Source organism: Quercus lobata, chromosome 2 (assembly GCF_001633185.2).
Source record: "Quercus lobata isolate SW786 chromosome 2, ValleyOak3.0 Primary Assembly, whole genome shotgun sequence".
Taxonomy (NCBI): Eukaryota; Viridiplantae; Streptophyta; class Magnoliopsida; order Fagales; family Fagaceae; genus Quercus; species Quercus lobata.
In genome coordinates, this window is record NC_044905.1 from 96601817 (window position 1) to 96620078 (window position 18262).

Consider the following 18262-nt stretch of genomic DNA (forward strand, 5'->3'; position numbering starts at 1 on the left):
CCAACAAGACGTGAGTGGAATTTAAAATAAATAAATAAATAAAAATTCAAATCCTTTCATTTGATATTAGTTATATATATTGTGGGGTCCAATAATTTATGGGCCAGACACATTTGCTCGTGGAGAGTCCGAAGGCCCAAGCCGAGGAGAGCTATGGCCCAAGCCCGATAATATAGAGCACAAGACAGTTTTGGAATACAGCCGAGGACAGTTCAGTCCTCGGCAGATCCAAAATCCCATCGGAAAAAAAGGGTAAAACTGGTATAGGACTAAACTTGAAAAGAGATCTAAAATATCTTGGGAAAGTTACCCTTATGACCCTTACCAGATAAGACTCTGCACCTAGCAGAGCCGTATTCTTCAGCTTTATCAATCATCCCCAACAATTCTGGGATTAGACTGATGGGACAAATATCGGTCTTGTAAAGGTTGACCCTACACGTGGACGAAGGACAGCTAACGCAGGCGAGTATAAAAGAAAAAAGTAAGTAAATCTAGAGGGAGGCTCCCATTCCACCTCCAAAAAAAAGGGCTCCATGGGGGAAAACACCAGGAGAACACCTGCACATCACAGAAAAACCCCCCGTCGGGTAACCGGGGTAAGACCTTAATGATCCTCGGATCAAGTCCGAGGAGTCCAACCCCATAGGATGCGACACTGTAGGGCTTAAATGTTCAAACCCAACTCCTCTTTCTATATGAATTCCTCTAAAATCAAGACCGGAACATCGCCCCGTGACCAACGGCTAGTTTTTCAAGCCCACTCTCTACAAATCATATTGTGAGAGATCTTTCATGTGCGAGCCCAATATCATCATTGGGCCGCAAAAGAATCGTGTCCTTACATATATATATATATATATATATATATATTGTGCTACAAATAATTAAAACAAACAAATTGTTACAATTACAAACTATCCATAATTTAGATTGTAGAATCTCCAGGAGTTGTACCAACAGATTAGGTTGTAAATAACCCAAGTTGAGTCAAATATTAAAAAAATTTAGATTGTTCATTCATTTTTATTTTAAACACAAGCCAAATTTGAAGTTGTTGCAAAATTAGATTACATATTTAAAAATGGTTTAATTTATTGTTAAATAAGTTTGAACTTGTTTACAGGCTACTTGATCAATTTATTCTTTTATCGCATATAGTAAATACTACAACTAAAACTTCTCTTCACAAATCTATACTAATAATTAATCATTAAATTATTTTTGAATATATAATTTGACTTAAATAGACATATGATTTTTGTTTATGAGCTGATAAATTACAAATAAAAATTTAATATCTTATAATCTTATTTATAAACTTACACAATCCAATATTAAATTTATAATTATATATATATATATATATGTATGTATATAAATAACATATAATATTTATTACAACAAACATGGACTATGATGAAAAAATCTAGTAAGGAAAAAAAATTTCATCTCTAAATGATAACATTTAGTGAGGAAAAACAAAATTCATCACCAAACACTATTAAAATTTTAAAGATAGTGACGAAATCAATATATCCTCTTTAAAGATATTCAAATTGGGGACAAAATTTTTGTTTTGTTGCTATAGGTCATGAAAAAAAGAAGAAGGCACCGTTACAATTTTTAGGCCACGAGATGTACAGGTGTATATGGTGATGAAATATTTTATCTCAAAAAGTGAAATCTAGGGTGACAAAAGATACACATCGTCAAATGCTTACTAGAGGTACTGAAATCCTAATCTCCTCACCCAATATGTAAGAATTTAGGTATCATTGGTCACGAGATAATTTTTCATCTCCTATTTGTAAAAAATAAAAGGGTGCAGTGCTAATTGCTTGACGCTAGAGTACTGAAATTTATTTATTTATGATTTTTGTGTAAAAAGTGCAAATTAATCCCTAAATACCTTATCACTCTCTCTCTCTCTCTCTTCCTAAAATTTTATTACATTTGTTTCTTCCTTCCTCCAGTTTCTTCCTTTCACCTTTCATTTGGTAAAACTCAACTTCTTCCTTCCCCACATCAGTAGGTATGTACCCCAATCATTCATTTTGTATTCTTCAAATTTTAAAGTCTTTTTTACTCTGTTCTTTTTTTCTTTTTCTTTTTCTTTTTTTAAATGTTTGTATGTTTTTTCCCTTATAGATAAAATTCTCTAATTTACAAAGAGAGATATAAAACAAAAGCAATTGATGAAACAATATGTATTTTTGTGTTAGCAAAATGGGTTTCGTTCCGTTAGTGGAATTGTGGGTTTGAATTCCATGTGGTAATTGCGATTAAATTCCCCACAAAACTTTTTGTTACTAGCCAAAGCTTACATAACAATCAATTATGGTTTTTAAAGTTATTTAAATTGATTGTACCAGTTGAAGAATGGTCGTTGGTTTAGACAATCATTGATAAGGTTTCATTACGGTTAAATCTCTAATTGTAATCTAATGTTATTAGAAGGCTAATGGTAGAGTTTTAACATTACTTGATGCTTGGATTTATTATTAGCTCATTGAAATTCAAGATTTTGTGTATCATCTTTTTTTATTTTTTATTTATTTATTTATTTTTAAAATTTGTGGTTGAGGCATTGAAATTGTTGCACTACTCTCAAGCTACAAAGAGACGTTTTGATGATAAAGTTTCATTATTATTACTTTAATGCATTGTTAAAAATGTTTCTTATATAACTAACATAATTAATGTTTTTGCTCTATGGTATTGATGTGTTTTTCTTTATATTTGTGCATATATAAGATTGGTGGCAAAAAAAAAAAATTTTGTGGTGCTACTTAAACTCATTTTTACTTTTGTAATGTATGGAAGACATCTTTTATCTATATATTGTTGTAATTGCAACAATATATAGATAGTATAATGATTTTTTTAATCTACTTTTAGATTGTATGTATGATTTTTTTATGGATGTAATTGAAAATGAACAGATTAATATAATATAATGGCAAGTTAATGTAAAGAACATTAATAATTTTTTTTTTTAAATAATAATAAAAAAAAAATTTGGTGACAAAAATTTCTGTCGCCAATAGGTTGACCTAACAATTAAAAAACAAATTAGCTAACAAACTTTTTCATTACCTAAGTGTTAAACTAAAAAATTAAATAGCAATTGGTGATGAAATGTTTCATCGCTAATAGGTTTAATTCTGAATATAAAGAGAAATTGGTGATGAAATAATTTGTCACCTAATCTATTAAAATTGGTTAATTAAAAAAAAGCAAAAATACAGTCAATGATGAAATATTTCATAGCCTCATATGGTCAAATAAAAAAAATTACAAATTAAAAAGCATTGATAACGAATTTATTTTGTCGTTGAATATAATGTTAAGCAAGGAAAATATTAGGTGATAAGAATATTTTGTCGCCTATGATTTTTTTTATAAAAAGAAAAATAATAATAAAATAAAAAAATAAAATAAACAATTAACAATGAAAACTTCATTAGCAGGACATTCGGTAACCAAGATCATGCAACGAATGATGTTTCGTCACCATATGACTTAAGCAACAAAATAAGGAGCTTTTGTGACAAAAAGTTTCGTTACTATAAGTCTTATTTGTTGTAGTATATGTACTTAAATCGAGTCTTATATTTACAAACTTATTCATGAACACATTATAATATTTCTGCTCGACTTGTTTCATAATCAAGTCTGAATTTATGTTTGAATTTGGCTTCTTTGCTAAATATACAAACATAAACAAATCTTTTTTGAGACAAGTTTGAGCTATATGCATAAACAATTCGATTTCATTCATAGTCATAGGATATGAATATCCAAATCAATTATGAGGTTGAAACATTTGGAATATCGAGGTCATGCATTCCTATTCTTTGGAAAAACAAAAACCCTTCGCCACATCTGTAGTTGGTTCCTCTAGTCAATTTTAAGTTGAAACATTTGATTTGCAAACCATATTCGAGACCTGCGAGAGATCTATGACGAAAGAGTTCAAAAGTTGGGCTTCTATCTTTGAGTGAAGAAGATAGCTCTGCCATTTCCATGTGAACAAGAACATTCTGAAAAGCCATTTGAATTTGATCACGAAATATATTCTTTAGAAATATATTCGACAACGAAATTATAACGAGTGAGAGCCCACCTTTTAAATTTTCGAAAATGGTCACTTCATTGGACAGTAGGCAAAACTATAGAGCTTCGTCGAACTTTCCAATGTATAATCCAACTCACTAAAATGGCTAATAGTAAAACTATGACCTAAAAATCTAAAATTTTGGGGTATTTTTGGGCAGAAATATATTCTTTTTGCTCAACTTAAATGTTTATGCTATATTTTCTGGACGGTCAATATAGAAATTGTATTGGTGGTGATTGAACACTCAAGCTAACATATAAGTATTTGCAGCTTGGACCTTTACCTTACTGTTGGCTAGTCTCTTTTGTGTGTGTGTGTGTCTACGTGGGGATTGGATAGTAAGTTTTGTTTGTGTACCCATTTGAGCTACATTGCTTTTTAGTTTGTAGCTTTCCCAGGTCATAGCACATGGAAATTTGTAGCCATTTGGGGCCACACCCTAATTCTACCTGACCAAATGGGGTCAGATGCTAGAGGTGGAATCATCTCTCTCTCTCTCATAATTTTCACTTTTGAGGGGAAACCTTTGATGTCTCAAAACTCAATAGTTATCTCTGTGGAAAAGCTCATCCTCCTCTGGATGCTACAACCTAGAGAGGGGCTCTAGCTAGGCCTTCACTCTTGGTCGATTGACTAGTTCATTGTATTTCATTACTTTCCACTAGCAAGATGATTATAACCAGTACCCCACCTGCTCAAATCGGATTAATTGAAAGGTGAAGCTGACATGCCAAATCAATGGATATGCTTGAATAAGCAAATCAAATACATGAATCAAGACTTCTTCTTATCATTCTTCACTTTGATCTTTTAATAACCATAGTGTTATACATGCCATGATTAGTATTATTAAATGTTGTCATCACCATCATATTTATAACCCTAGCTATTTCAACATGTCAACATCAATATTATTTACTCTCAATTAATCATTGATCAGAGAAGGAGAGAGCAAATTAGTGGCAATCCTCCCACCCTTTTTATGTCTTAATATTAGTGAAGATCAACCACCACCTAACATCTTCACAGAGAAGGAAAGAGCATGCTCTCAATTTTCTTCATGATATATCTTTTATTGTTATTTTTATCACTTATGGGTCTCACAGAGAAGCCAATCACATCCCAACTGTACCTGCCCAACTTTTATTTTATTTATTTTTCCAAATGTTAGATAATTCACTTCTTTTACTACATTAACTATTTGATATCTTATTCATATATACAATTATTTGCTACTTTAAGGAAATTGCCATTTCATTTTGCCTTTTAGGGCTTTGTCCTTTCACGACTTTTGTTTTTTTCTTCCTTAGTGTATGGAGTATCTTGTTAATATTGGTGGTTTCTCTCAGCCTTTTTCTCAAATTATTTTTGGCATAAATAAAATTTGTATGGGTGTGAGCTTGTCATTTTTATGGATGTACAACGGGCATATACTAAACGACTGATACATCTTTTACACGCATGCTGAAATATAACTTGAGTGAGGACAGCTGCACATACTATCCCATAATTTATATGCAATTACATCAGTTTATGCAGATTCGTTTTTTTATTTTTATAAGCTTCCAAATGATCACAAACACTAATCGAATAGAAAAATGGTTTATGTAAACTCCACATGTTAGGCAAAAGCTTCTAATATTTAATGTTTGTATCCAAGGTGGGAACATGAACTCACCCTCTATCCTATTCTCTTTACATTTCTTGTTTCTACTGATTCCATCATTTTTCCAGTTCAATTTATAGATGGTCCCCATACTTAAATTTTTTTTTTTATATACATATAGAGCCTGCCTAATTTATAAACCTCACTCAATTAGTGCCTTACCTACATATCTTTACTACGTATTAGTACAACTTTTCTTGATTAAGATGACTATTATATATTGAGATTATGATTATATTCGTTACATTTAACTTTGAACATATAATACTGTTTTAAGAGTACTGATTTCTAAAAGCAAAGAAAAGTTGCTTTGGAATAAGAGCAGCCAAAAAGCATTCATGGTTGTGATAACGCCACTTCCTAAATCGATTTCTTATTAAGCAAACCACCCCAACACCAAAACAAAAGAAAAAGAAAAAGGAGGAGGTGCTAATCCTACTTGTAGAAAATAAAATAATTTTATTGTCATCTAGCTTAGCTAGCTAAAGGTTCTATTCAGAGAATTGTGATGATTACTTTATAGAAATTAAATAATTCTTTCAAGGTGTTTGTTTTTGGATTTATTAGATTTATCAGCATGGTTTAGATGTTTCAAAACTAATGGATTCCGGTACATATATCAATTAGCTTATCACAAACACTCGGCAAAGGATAGAGTGGCTAATTTATATGCTCACAGGAGCAAATTAGAAGATACGTCACTCATGCAACTTGAATGGCAAAAGCTAGCTAGTACGCATGTGCTAGCCTAATTAATCATTTTCGATTGCAAATTGTACTTCGAGCAAAAGCATTCGAATTTCAAGTTGAAATTCGGGGTAAGCATGGCCTTGGTAGGGTTGTTGATAAGCCATATTGGATATTCCCTTCAAATTGTGCACTTAGAAATGGTTCTTTGATGCATTCACCTTGAGATTCATTAGATTTTTTTTGTTTTGGTTTTGAGCAATATAATAACTTGAGGCCCCAATATGTATTTCCTAATCATAAAGCTTCAGAGTTCGTTGGTCTATCAATTTTCATCAAAGCCTTGAAAATGAGAGAGAGAGAGAGAGAGAGAGAGAGAGAGAGAGAGAGAATATAAACAAATCGTCCCAAGTTGTCAACAAAAGTTGAAAAACTTGGTAGTTTTGGATTTTTATAGACCACTTAAGACCCAAACTTATATAGTTTTAACATGACTAGCTAAGACAATTTTGTCAACACTAAAGCCAGATGTGCCATAATGTACAGCAGAAGCAGAGTTGAGCAAATCAAAAGAAGTTCTAACCTATGAGGAAAAAGGAGATGCGTTTGGTTAACTTAATCATCATTAATTAATCAAGAGTGGGATTTGGTTTGGATTTGTTTGTCACAATTATTCTTTTTCATTTTTTTTTTAACTCACCTTAAAAATAAAATAATCCATGTAATTGGATAAGATCTTAGTGGAGAAATTGACAACATATTTAAATAATTATATCATGATGAGAACAAGTTCCCATGAGCTCTTCCGGGTTCTAGAAGGAATTTAACATAAAAGTTTATGAAAGGTCTTGATTACATTAATAGAAATATGGGGATTCTATATGATAAAATTCAATCAACTTAAACCACATGATTAAAGTTGAGTGTTAAGGATGTTATTCATGGTGTGTTTACGTAAGTATTATATGGATATATCCTTTTTGATTTGTTAAAAAAAATTCAATCAACTTAAACCATATGATTAAAGTTGCATGAATATGTGTTATCATTAAAAATATTTTAAATGAAGATGGAGTTGAAGAAGAAGCAACTCGACAAGTGAGAAATAAGTTGTAAGAACCGGATGCCTGTCTAATTAACTGAATGCAAATCATTTGTTCTTTTTTTATATTTCAATTTATGCTCCACCAATCTTAGTATTTTATGTGCTTGATTTTTTTTTTTTTTTTTTTTTAACTTTAGCTATTTTATAAATAAAGTAAAAGTAATATATATCAAATTAAATTATTCATAATATCAACAATTCAACTAACAAATAAACCAAATTGGACAAAGAAAAAAGTGAAAATCTTTGGATCACTTGTCTTGTCCAAATTTTAAAATCAAACAAAAATATCTCAGTAATGTTGGGTAATAACTTTTCTCTTAACTAAATAACTTATTTGTTTAAGTAAGATTTTTTAAAACTATATTTTTTTTCTAAATATGATTATATTTTAATTAATTTTCCAATTTCCACTAATTAAAAAAAAAATAAACAAAATAGTTACATCCAAAATCCCTCGTCATCGTCTTTCTAAAATCCAAATTGTTAATGTGAGTGCGTTTTCTTTAGAGTGGGAATCGGAATTATTAGACGTGTCAGTATGGAAGGGAATATCCAAAAATCCAAATTGTCCTTGGCGTGTACGTTGGATCGGTGGAAGCTGACGATGTTTGCGTTTTCTTTGGTGTGTGAGTGGGACCCACACCACACATTTTGGAAACACGTAGGTATGGTAGGGAATGGGAATTATGGGACCCTCCCTCTCACAACCTCCATTACCCTCGATGATTAAAAAAAATATTAAAAAAAACCCCTCATAGTATCATTCACGACACGCTTATTTTCATGCTTTATTTTAATCTGATTTCAATCTGATGACTTATGTAATTGTGAGGAATTGATTGAAAGTGCTGGATTTATATAAACGAGAGTGGGTAGAAAATGTTAATTATATTAATTTTTTAAAAGCTTAAACTACTGTTTGGGATTTAACCACATGAAAGTTTAAATAAAAGGTTGATAATTTATAGTTGTAGATGTCAATATGTTGTGAAAATTAAGTATGAAATCGACTATGCTCCTAAATTATTCTAATGAGTAATGAGTACTACAGGATCACACGGTTTGCTCTCTGTGTTTGTTTGTTTGTTAATTGGCTTTCAAATCGACAGTCTTTTTCTTTTCTTTTTTATCACACCAATATTCTCACCATTGCGTAATGCAGAGCCTAGTTGCAAACACAATGCGAGGGGAAGGGTGGGTTGGCAGGCAAGCATATATCAGCATACACTAGTGGTGGGTCCATTTTAATGTCCCATTATATACGTCGGGGTCCCATAATCCACCTCTTTTTGTTAATTGCATTTTGTTTACAAGTCACTCTTATTCAATCAAACTCTCATTCTTGGTAAGTTGATCATCATATATACTTCTTACTTAGTTGAACACCAAAGCTATAATTATGGTTCAAAAATCGGTTTTATTGACTAGTGATTATTAGTATATTGAAGTCAAATTGAATCAAATTAATCTTAACTAAGTCTTATGGTAAATGATTAAGGTCAAATCTTAATTGCTGCCTTTAATTTGCTAAGATAATATTCCCTAATAGTAGAATTGTAATTTACCACCGCACGCTCTTGATGTGGTGGTCACTTTACAAGTATAAGTGCTTATGGGGTGTGAGGATCAAGAGCCGGGGTTTAAGTCTCTAAGATGGAGTTTTATACACATATATACTTAAATTAGGCTAAAGTAGAAATTCTATCTTGCATCAAAAAATAAAAATAAAAGTAGAGTTGTAATTTGTAAATGAGGTTATCATGTTGCTCATATAAAACTTGTTTAGTTCATAAAAAAAATAAAAAAATAAATAACTTGTTTATATAGATACTTTGCACAGATAGTGGTTCAAGTAATTTTGATTTCGTTTCTCAACCCAAAAAAAAAAAAAAAAAGTGTAATTTTGATTTCAATGGCTCAGCCAAAATTTGCTTAGTGCTCTTGTGAAGTGAGTTTTATTTTTGTTGTAAATATTGTATAGAAAGGTATGATTGGTGAACTATAATAAACACCATAATGTAATATCTATTATTATGATTTACCTATTTTATAATTTGGTTATATTTTTATTACAAAGAATAATAATTCTTTATGAGTAGTTATTTTTTAAAATGAGGAATAACTATTTCTTTCTAAAATTGTTGTAATAGTTATTTCTTAATAAATGTAATAATTTTTAAAATTAATATATTTTCAAAATATACAGATTTCCTATATGCACATAACAATCATAAAAATTAAAAAAAAAAAATCATAAAAAATAACCTCTTTTAATTTTTTTTGTTTAAAACTTTCTTTTTTAAAAAAAATATATAATTGTACAAATAAGATATTTTTTAAATATATTTCTCAAGTTTTATTCTAAGGTTACAAATTATAACTAAATCTATAAATAAGTTTAATTATTCCATTAAACATTTTTTTATTCTCAGTAATAAATATTACAATTTTTATTGTAATTTTCATTTAGTGTATCAAACATGCCCTATGACATTTCCTAAATAGAAATATTAAATTTTATTCTAATATTACAATTTATAACCAAACATATGAATCAGTTTGTCGATTCAATTACAGCACATTTTATTCCTAATAATAAAGATTACTGTTTATAATTACCAAAAAAATAAAAAAAGAATACTATTTATGTTATAATCTTCATTCATTAAACAAAACGTGTTAAGGAATCAGCTTAATTTGTACGTAAACTGACACAACCCAAACTTCAGTGTGTACTTTAGTATTTTGGCCATAATAAAATAACTTGAAAGGGATGTAGCTAACTCATGATTTAGCAATTCCACAAGTTGGAAAAAATAGTGGCATACCAAAATTCACTAGTTCCAAAATCCTAACACATCACTTTATAAACCGTTTCCCTGTTATTTTGACTGCTGTTGGTCTATGTGCCGACGCCGTTATACCATGTCATGCTAGCTCTTCCAACGTTTCAAAAACACCACCCTTCTTTTTCTTTTTCTTTTTCTTTTTTAATTTTTTTTTAATTTTTGTTTTAGGTCATGTTAAGGTTTTTTTTTTTTTTTTTAAAAGATCATGTTAATGAATGTCCTTAAAGCAATTGTTAATAAATCATTTTTAAAAAGTTTTTATACTACTTTTATAGAAAATTAAAAAGATTTTCAATATATTATTTTTTTTTTCATAAAAGTTTTTTTAAAATGACTCACTAAAAAATGCCCTTAGAATTTGTTAAAATTTCCCTTTAATTTTTTTATTGTTTTAAATTTAAACAGATTCAAGAACCTGCCTGGTTTTCATATCCAAACAATTTCTTTAAAAGAGAAATTATCAGGTGTACTTCGAGTGCACAATACTACTGTTGCGCCTCACTCTTTTACGGCCTTGATTGATTTTGCTTGATCAAGTGCCCACGTTATCTTTGCTAAAAGATATCCACTTTGAACGGTGTGATGTCGTGACGTGGTCCTACTACTTTACGTTGCTGAAGGATAAATTTCATGTTGTTTTACAACTGTTGTTGGCTCCAAAGTCTCCAAATAATACTGTTGCTAAAGGTGACACTTCATCACGCTTCATACCAAAAATAGAGAGGGAAAATACTCTTTCACTATCTACTTGTTATATAAGTTTGTTACCATTGGAATCTACGTAATTATTAGCTTCTATATCTGTTCGAGAACATATGGATGGGCTCCATAGATTATGAGTCACTTGAGTGACATGCCCTAAATTTGAAATTCATAAATTTCATTCACTATACATCTGTCGATAACATTCGGGCGAACTTAATAAAGTCAATTCACTTTGAGTGACGTATCGTAAATTTGAAATTCTTAATTTCATCTATTGTATATCTATTCAAGAACACTCGGGTGGACTTAATAGAGTTGAGTCACTTGGGTGATGTGTCGTAAATTTAAAATTCCATTCACCATATTATTGATCTATGAATTTGTTCGAGAACACTCGGGTGGACTTAATCGAGTTGAGTCACTTGAGTGATGTGCCGTAAATTTGAAATTTCATCCACCATATTATTGATCTATGAATTTATTCGAGAACACTATGGTGGACTTAATAGAGTTGAGTCACTTGAGTGATGTGCTATAAATTTGAAATTTCATCCACCATATTATTGATTTATGAATTTGTTTGAGAACACTCGGGTGGACAAATGTTCTCCACCATATTATTGATTTATGAGGTTTCTCAAGGTGTCATGTACAAAAAAAATAGAATAGTTGAGTCAAAGATACAAATTTCTTTATATATATATTTAAAAAATTATTAGCTCCCATTAATATATGTTTAAATTTATTGATCATGATTACTTCACATCCAACAGTATCTACACATTTTCACACCATCTAGTAGACATTCTTGAAAAATGATATCTTGTGCCCCCATTTTATACATGGCATGAAAGAGTATATGTGCACCGTCACACGTGAAGTAATAATTAGCCTAAATCTATAAACTTGTTTATTTGTCAGGGCAACTGTACATTTTTTGAAAGCTCACCCTTTATGTATAATTATATTTCTATTTAGTTTTTTTTTTTAAATGTTAAATAAGTTAATATAAAAATTTAAGCAATTCCGAATGGGAAGTTAATTAATGTCCTACTAATGTTTAAATATTTTCCTTTTTTTTTTTTCTTCTAAAATGTTACGAACTCTATTTTTGTTAGATTGATTTATTTTCAGAATGACAAATAATAGAAACTAAGAGTTTTAGGGTCCGTTTGGATGGAGGAGTGGAAAAGTGAGAGGATGGAAAATTCTGGAAAGATGGAAAAGTGGGAGGATGGAAAATATTTAGTTTTCCCTCTTGTGTGTTTGGTTGGAGGGGTGGAAAAGTGGAAGGGTGGAAAACTCTTTTATTTGGTTGGAGAGAAAAATGGAAGGATGAAAAATGTAATTTATATAAATTGACTATTATACCCCTGTTACATAATTGGTAAGAAATAAATTTATTTGTACTCATTACATAATATATAATTTATCACATCATATATATAAATTTATATTATTATTTTTATTATTATAATGTAAAAATTAGATTAGGTCATGTTGAAAAAAAAAAAAAGAAGAGTACGTTTAGGTCACATTGAAAAAAAAAAAAAAAAAGGAGAAAAGAGAACGTTCAGGTCACGTTGAAAAGAAAAATTTGGGAGGGCATTATGGTAATAATGTTATGAGGCACTTTTCTCTGATGAGTTTTTCTCCCGATTTGGGAGGAAAAAATTTGTGGGCCTGGGAGAGAAAATTTTCTTCCGGGTTTTCCACCCTTCCTATTTTCTTTCTATTCCCAAAAAATGGAAAACACTGTTGTAGGGTCGCGATTCAAGGTCCAGGTATGGGGTTCTGGCCCAAGGAGCCTGAAACAATGAATTTATAGAGAGTGGGTTACAGAACTAGGCTTTAAAGAAGTGTATACTAATTAACATTGGGCCATATAACAATTGAAAATAAGAAAATCTTCTTCATGTCCATTAAATATACGGTCCGAAGAGACGTGGAGGATGTATCTCTGTCCCTGCTCAAAGGCTATGGTTCTCACCCTATTCTTCTGTTCTAAGTTCTTGTTTTCTCGTCCCCTTCTTTATAGGGACTCCCCTCTCTTATATAGCCCCCTTGAAGTCATCAAGGCCTTACACTTGTTGATCATCTAGACCTTCACTTGAGTGCCTATCCCATCGGACATCTCCCCCATCTTTCTGTGAGTTGTGATAGCCAAGGCAACACTATTCGCAAGTCCTCTCCACATTAATGCGGCTAGAAAAGTAGTTGTCATGCATTTAATGTGGCAGCTGTAGCCTCTCCCTTGGCATCCTACACTTTCTTCCCTCTTACGGACTTGTGGGACTCATCCTTGTTACTAATACTCGTAGGAGTGGATCCTTATAGCAGGCAGAGTGTATGTTTGAGCCATATTTGGTACGTCCGAGAAGACACTTCTCCTCGGACCGCCTTTTAAACGTCTTTAGGCCTATAAGAATTGGGCCGGGAGCCCTTTTGGCTCCCATGCCTTCTCCTCGGACGTGGTCAAATTTTCCTACGAGGCCCAAGGCCCCTTGTGTGATCTTGGGCCTTTGCCCCTACAACTGTTATACCCCCTATTTTCCTTCCTATATTTTCCATCCTTCCTAAATTCCACCCAACCAAACACAATGTTAGAGTAAGTTATGTTGCATACGTGATACTGAATAGATCTTTATAAATTACCGTTACAATACATATTATGGCAATGTCTTTTTATTTTTTATTTTATGTTTCATTAATTACAATTTGTAACATTTTTTTATATAAAATAATCAAAATTATGTACCATTAGTAAGCTAAAGTCGTGTTACAAAGGTATGATTTAAAACATAAAAACAAAATTATCATTATAGTACCCTATTTGTAGCAAAAAAATAATCCGAAAACCAAATTGATTTAGGGTTTGTTTAGAATCCGCTTATTTTTCTAAAATTGAAAACTTTTTGTTGAAAGTACTGTAGATAAATGTAAAAGTTAACTTAAATAGTACAATGACACCCATAATTTGTATAAAAAAGTATAGTGGAACCCATGAATAGTAGCAAAAATAAGCTGAATTGTAAAATAATTTGACGAAAAAAAGCTATCCAAGCAAAGCTTTAGAGTGAAATGAGTTTTCACCAACTTTTTATCTTGTGGCATTACAAAATAATGTATTAAGTGACACTATAAAATTATTGAAGAGTACAGATGAACTTCATGAATATTCATATGATAGGAGTTTGGAAGAAAAATAAACCGTACATACATTGATTCAACTACAATGAAAATTTTACAATGTTGGTGTTGTTGAATGAATATGATGTTTATCTAAAAAACAATTTATATGGACCCCTCATAATTATAGATGAATACAGACGGAACATTCTTAATTACATACCGTCATGTTGCATAAATCAATTTAGATAGCATCCCAAAGTGATGATGGAATGAGAGAAACCATTCCTTCCTCTGCACTGTCTCCTTTATTCTTTTGTTCTTATCCAAGTTGAGTATTGAACATAACACTTACAATAAGGACACATACCCCTTAGACAAAAATAAAACTCTCTCTCACGTAACAATTATACCATGTCACCTACTATTCTAACCAATAAATATTTTTACTTAAGTATTAGTTGCGAGTAATTGATTTTGATGTAACTGTTATAAGGGAAATATTAATAAAGAGATGCTTTTTTTTTCGAGCAATCAACCGCTAATGGACAATGGCGCACTACCTTTCATTATATTTTAATTTAAACCTCTAAAAAAAACCATCAAAACTTACTTTCTGCGGGACCCCTGGTTTTCTTTTCTTGGGCTAGTGATGTCCGTTATGCCCTAATTTGTATGGTAGGAACAATTATATACTCTTGTCTTATCCTCTCCCGAGAATCAGATGTTAATAATTTTCTCTTTCAACTTTTTTTTTTTCCTTCTTAGTTTTTGTTAATGGATGCATTGTACGCTCATTAAGAACGTTTCAAATAGATTCTATTTATGTTACAAAATAATAAAAGCTAATAATCAAATGAGCTACAATCAAAATGCGACTCAAACTGTATTATAAAATTCAACATATTAAAGAATATATAATAAGATGCCCATTTTCTCAAACAAAAAAAAAACAAAAAAAAAATGTCCCAAAATTTCGTTGGGTATAAAGTATAACCCTACGATGGCCTATGCTATCAGCCCATCACATTGTTAAAAGACTCAATCAAAGCCAAGTGTATTTTCCTAATCAGCCCATGAGTGATAGTGCGTTTCATTATTCACTCAGATGAGAATCATGAGATATAGCAAACAAAGCAAATCAAAGAACTCAATGCGGGGTCCGTACCCTAAAGTGGGACCCACCATCTAGTGGCCCCCACTTCATGCAAAATGACGACATTACTCACCAAAACCAAACCCCACTCTCTTTCCTTTCCCCTCTCGCTCTATATATGTCACCCTTCCTCTTCCCCCATTTCCCACTTCTCAACCCACTTTCCTTCGCTTTTCTTCTTTCTTCTTCCTCTTCTTCTTTCTCATTCTAACAAATTCACAATCAAAGAAAGCAATGGCCGCAGCAAGAGAGCCATTCAACATGAATGAAACAGCAAGATCTCCAACAGGGAGCATGGGCACACAACAACACTCACCATGGCATTCTCCTGTGCCATACTTGTTTGGTGGGCTGGCAGCCATGTTGGGTCTCATTGCTTTTGCTCTTCTCATCCTTGCATGCTCCTACTGGAGACTCTCTGGGTTCCTTGACGGAGAAGGCAATTCAGAGAGAGACCTTGAGGCTGGCCAAGACGGTGAGGCCAAGCCTAACGATACGCATAAACAACCACCAGTGTTTGAAGAGAAGTTCTTGGTGATTATGGCTGGTGAGGCTAAGCCAACTTATTTGGCTACCCCCATGTCAAGTAGGTCATCTTCTTTCGGTAATACTACTTGTAGCAGCTGTGGGAGCGAGAAGAGTGACAAGTCTGTGGAAATGACTGAGACAGAGACAACCAAGCAGGCACAGATACCAGTACCACAACAAAGTGACAACAACGAGAGCGAGAGAGAGAGAGAGGCTCAAGCCAATGAGACCTCAGGCTCAGCTGATTAGAGTCAGACCCATTAATGAATTCGTTTTCGTTTTTGGGTTTTGGCTTTCATGGGGGGAGCTAGCTCATATTGCAGGTTTTTGCTCTAGGACACATTAGTAGGAGTGTCTGTACTATGAGCTTTGCATGTTGGACTAGTAATGGGTTTTCATGGATGTATTTCCATTTCTTCAACCCCTTCCCCCCCTTTTTTTAATTCGGGAAATGTAAATTTATTTGAGAAGGAATGGAACAAAAAGAATTTTGTGCCTATTTTTCAGAGTTCCATAACAATATATATATTTTAAGTTTTTGTATGAGCAATCAAGAGGTTGAGTTTTGGTGCGATAGCAACGGCCTTTCATCCAAATCAGTATGTCATGTCAATGGTTTAAATCTGAGAATCAGTCTCTTAGAAAAAAATTTGGCTATAAAACTGCCTATCCATCACCTCATTTGTATCTCATAAAAGTAGAAATTTTGTGTACCGGTTATGTCCTACTATACTCTGTATCAATAATTAAATTTTGTTATTTGAAGGTGGTTTTGGGAAATCCAGAAACCAGAAAATAAGAAAGATCAACATGCCTGAAAATGGAACCCACTGTTCAATTCTAGTGATAGGAATTAGGAAGTAAGACAATGGTTAATTACGTGTGTTGCAAGGGGCGTGCGTGTGTGAGTAGGGAAAAGCACGCGTCATAGGCTTTTGTATTCATTTTATTTGTGTTGTATAGGTGTGTCTGATGCGGCGAGAAGAAGCTGAACACACTTGTTGTTTATGGATGAGGCTTTAATTAATCTTTTGCTTGAACTTTTTGTTTCGTTCTATGTATATATATGTGCACATTTATGTATGTTTGGTTTGGTCTCTGTGTTTATGACTGTTCTGAGTTAAATGCCATTCTCTATTGATTGTTGTTCTCCTCTCTGGTCACTGTTATTGTGGCATATACCCAGAGCCTTTCATTAATTGATTTTGGAACAGTATGATACAACGTCACCCTCGCTATAATAAGTTCTCTCTTGCTTTGCTTTAGTTTATTTCCATGCCTTTGTTAGGTATAAAGCATATCCATCTTTAATTCCTGGCCTAGTAAAAATTTTAAGTATTGTTCCCAAAGTACTGAACTAAAACTATAGCATGTAGTGCAACATGTTCTGGGAGTGGTACACTTCAATGCGCAATTTAGTGATTTGGTTGTGTAGATATTCAAACATTCTTGTTTTCATGACGCATATAGCCACTAAAAAATGTATGAGCTAGGTTTGTTGGATCTTCATTGGTGGGTGTATGATGAGAATGAAAGATAAACATTAAACAACAATGATTGGAAACAGTGTCTAATTATACTTTAAATAGTGAGCCACCCACCAAAGTGGTTCGGTGAATTCTTAGCCAATTAAGGTTCTATATACATTACACTTCGACAAAAATTCATGGCAGCTAGAAGATCTATAAGTCAGTGACAAAGCACAGTGGATTCAGAATAAATTGAATACATATAAATTATCTTAATTCCAATATAGATTAAAAAGGGAAATTAAAATTTTTGTAATATTATAGGCGTTTTGAGCCATCAAAAATGAAAATATGATACAAAATTTTGATTTCCTTGGCCAAAAATTATAAATAAAAAACGGTTAAATGCCATATTTAATGCTCAGACTCAAATCAGAAAGGTAACAAAACCAGATCACATTTATGATGTATGGCCCAGACGATTAAAAGAAACAAGAGAAAAAACCAGAATCAAAAACCCCACAAAAGAAAAATCACATTGTCATGTATGACAAGAATGGTACTTTAAAATTAAAATCAAGTGGTCATTTATGAAACTGTTGAGAATCTATGAAAAGAATTTAAACAAAAAAAAAAAAGGAAGTGTGAAGAGAGATATAGAGACGCGGCAGGCTGAGAATGCCCAGACAATAATGATAATAATGTGTACGATCGATGGGAAAAAAGTAGCCACAAAAATGAAGAACCTTGTACTATCTTCTTCTTTTTTTTTGAGATAAAAGATAAAACCTTGTACTATCTTTGGAATTTTAAGAGCCTAATTTTTTTTCCTCCTTTTTTAT

At 32.0% G+C, this 18262-nt stretch overlaps 1 protein-coding gene across 1 annotated transcript; it reads left to right on the plus strand.

Moving 5' to 3' along the window:
• The first annotated feature begins 15573 nt into the window (after positions 1 to 15573).
• On the plus strand, positions 15574 to 16541 carry LOC115961040 (protein GLUTAMINE DUMPER 3). Its single transcript, XM_031080093.1, has one exon. It carries the CDS (start codon positions 15658 to 15660, stop codon positions 16198 to 16200), a length of 543 nt encoding a protein of 180 aa, XP_030935953.1. The 5' UTR covers positions 15574 to 15657; the 3' UTR covers positions 16201 to 16541.
• Positions 16542 to 18262: the final 1721 nt, after the last annotated feature.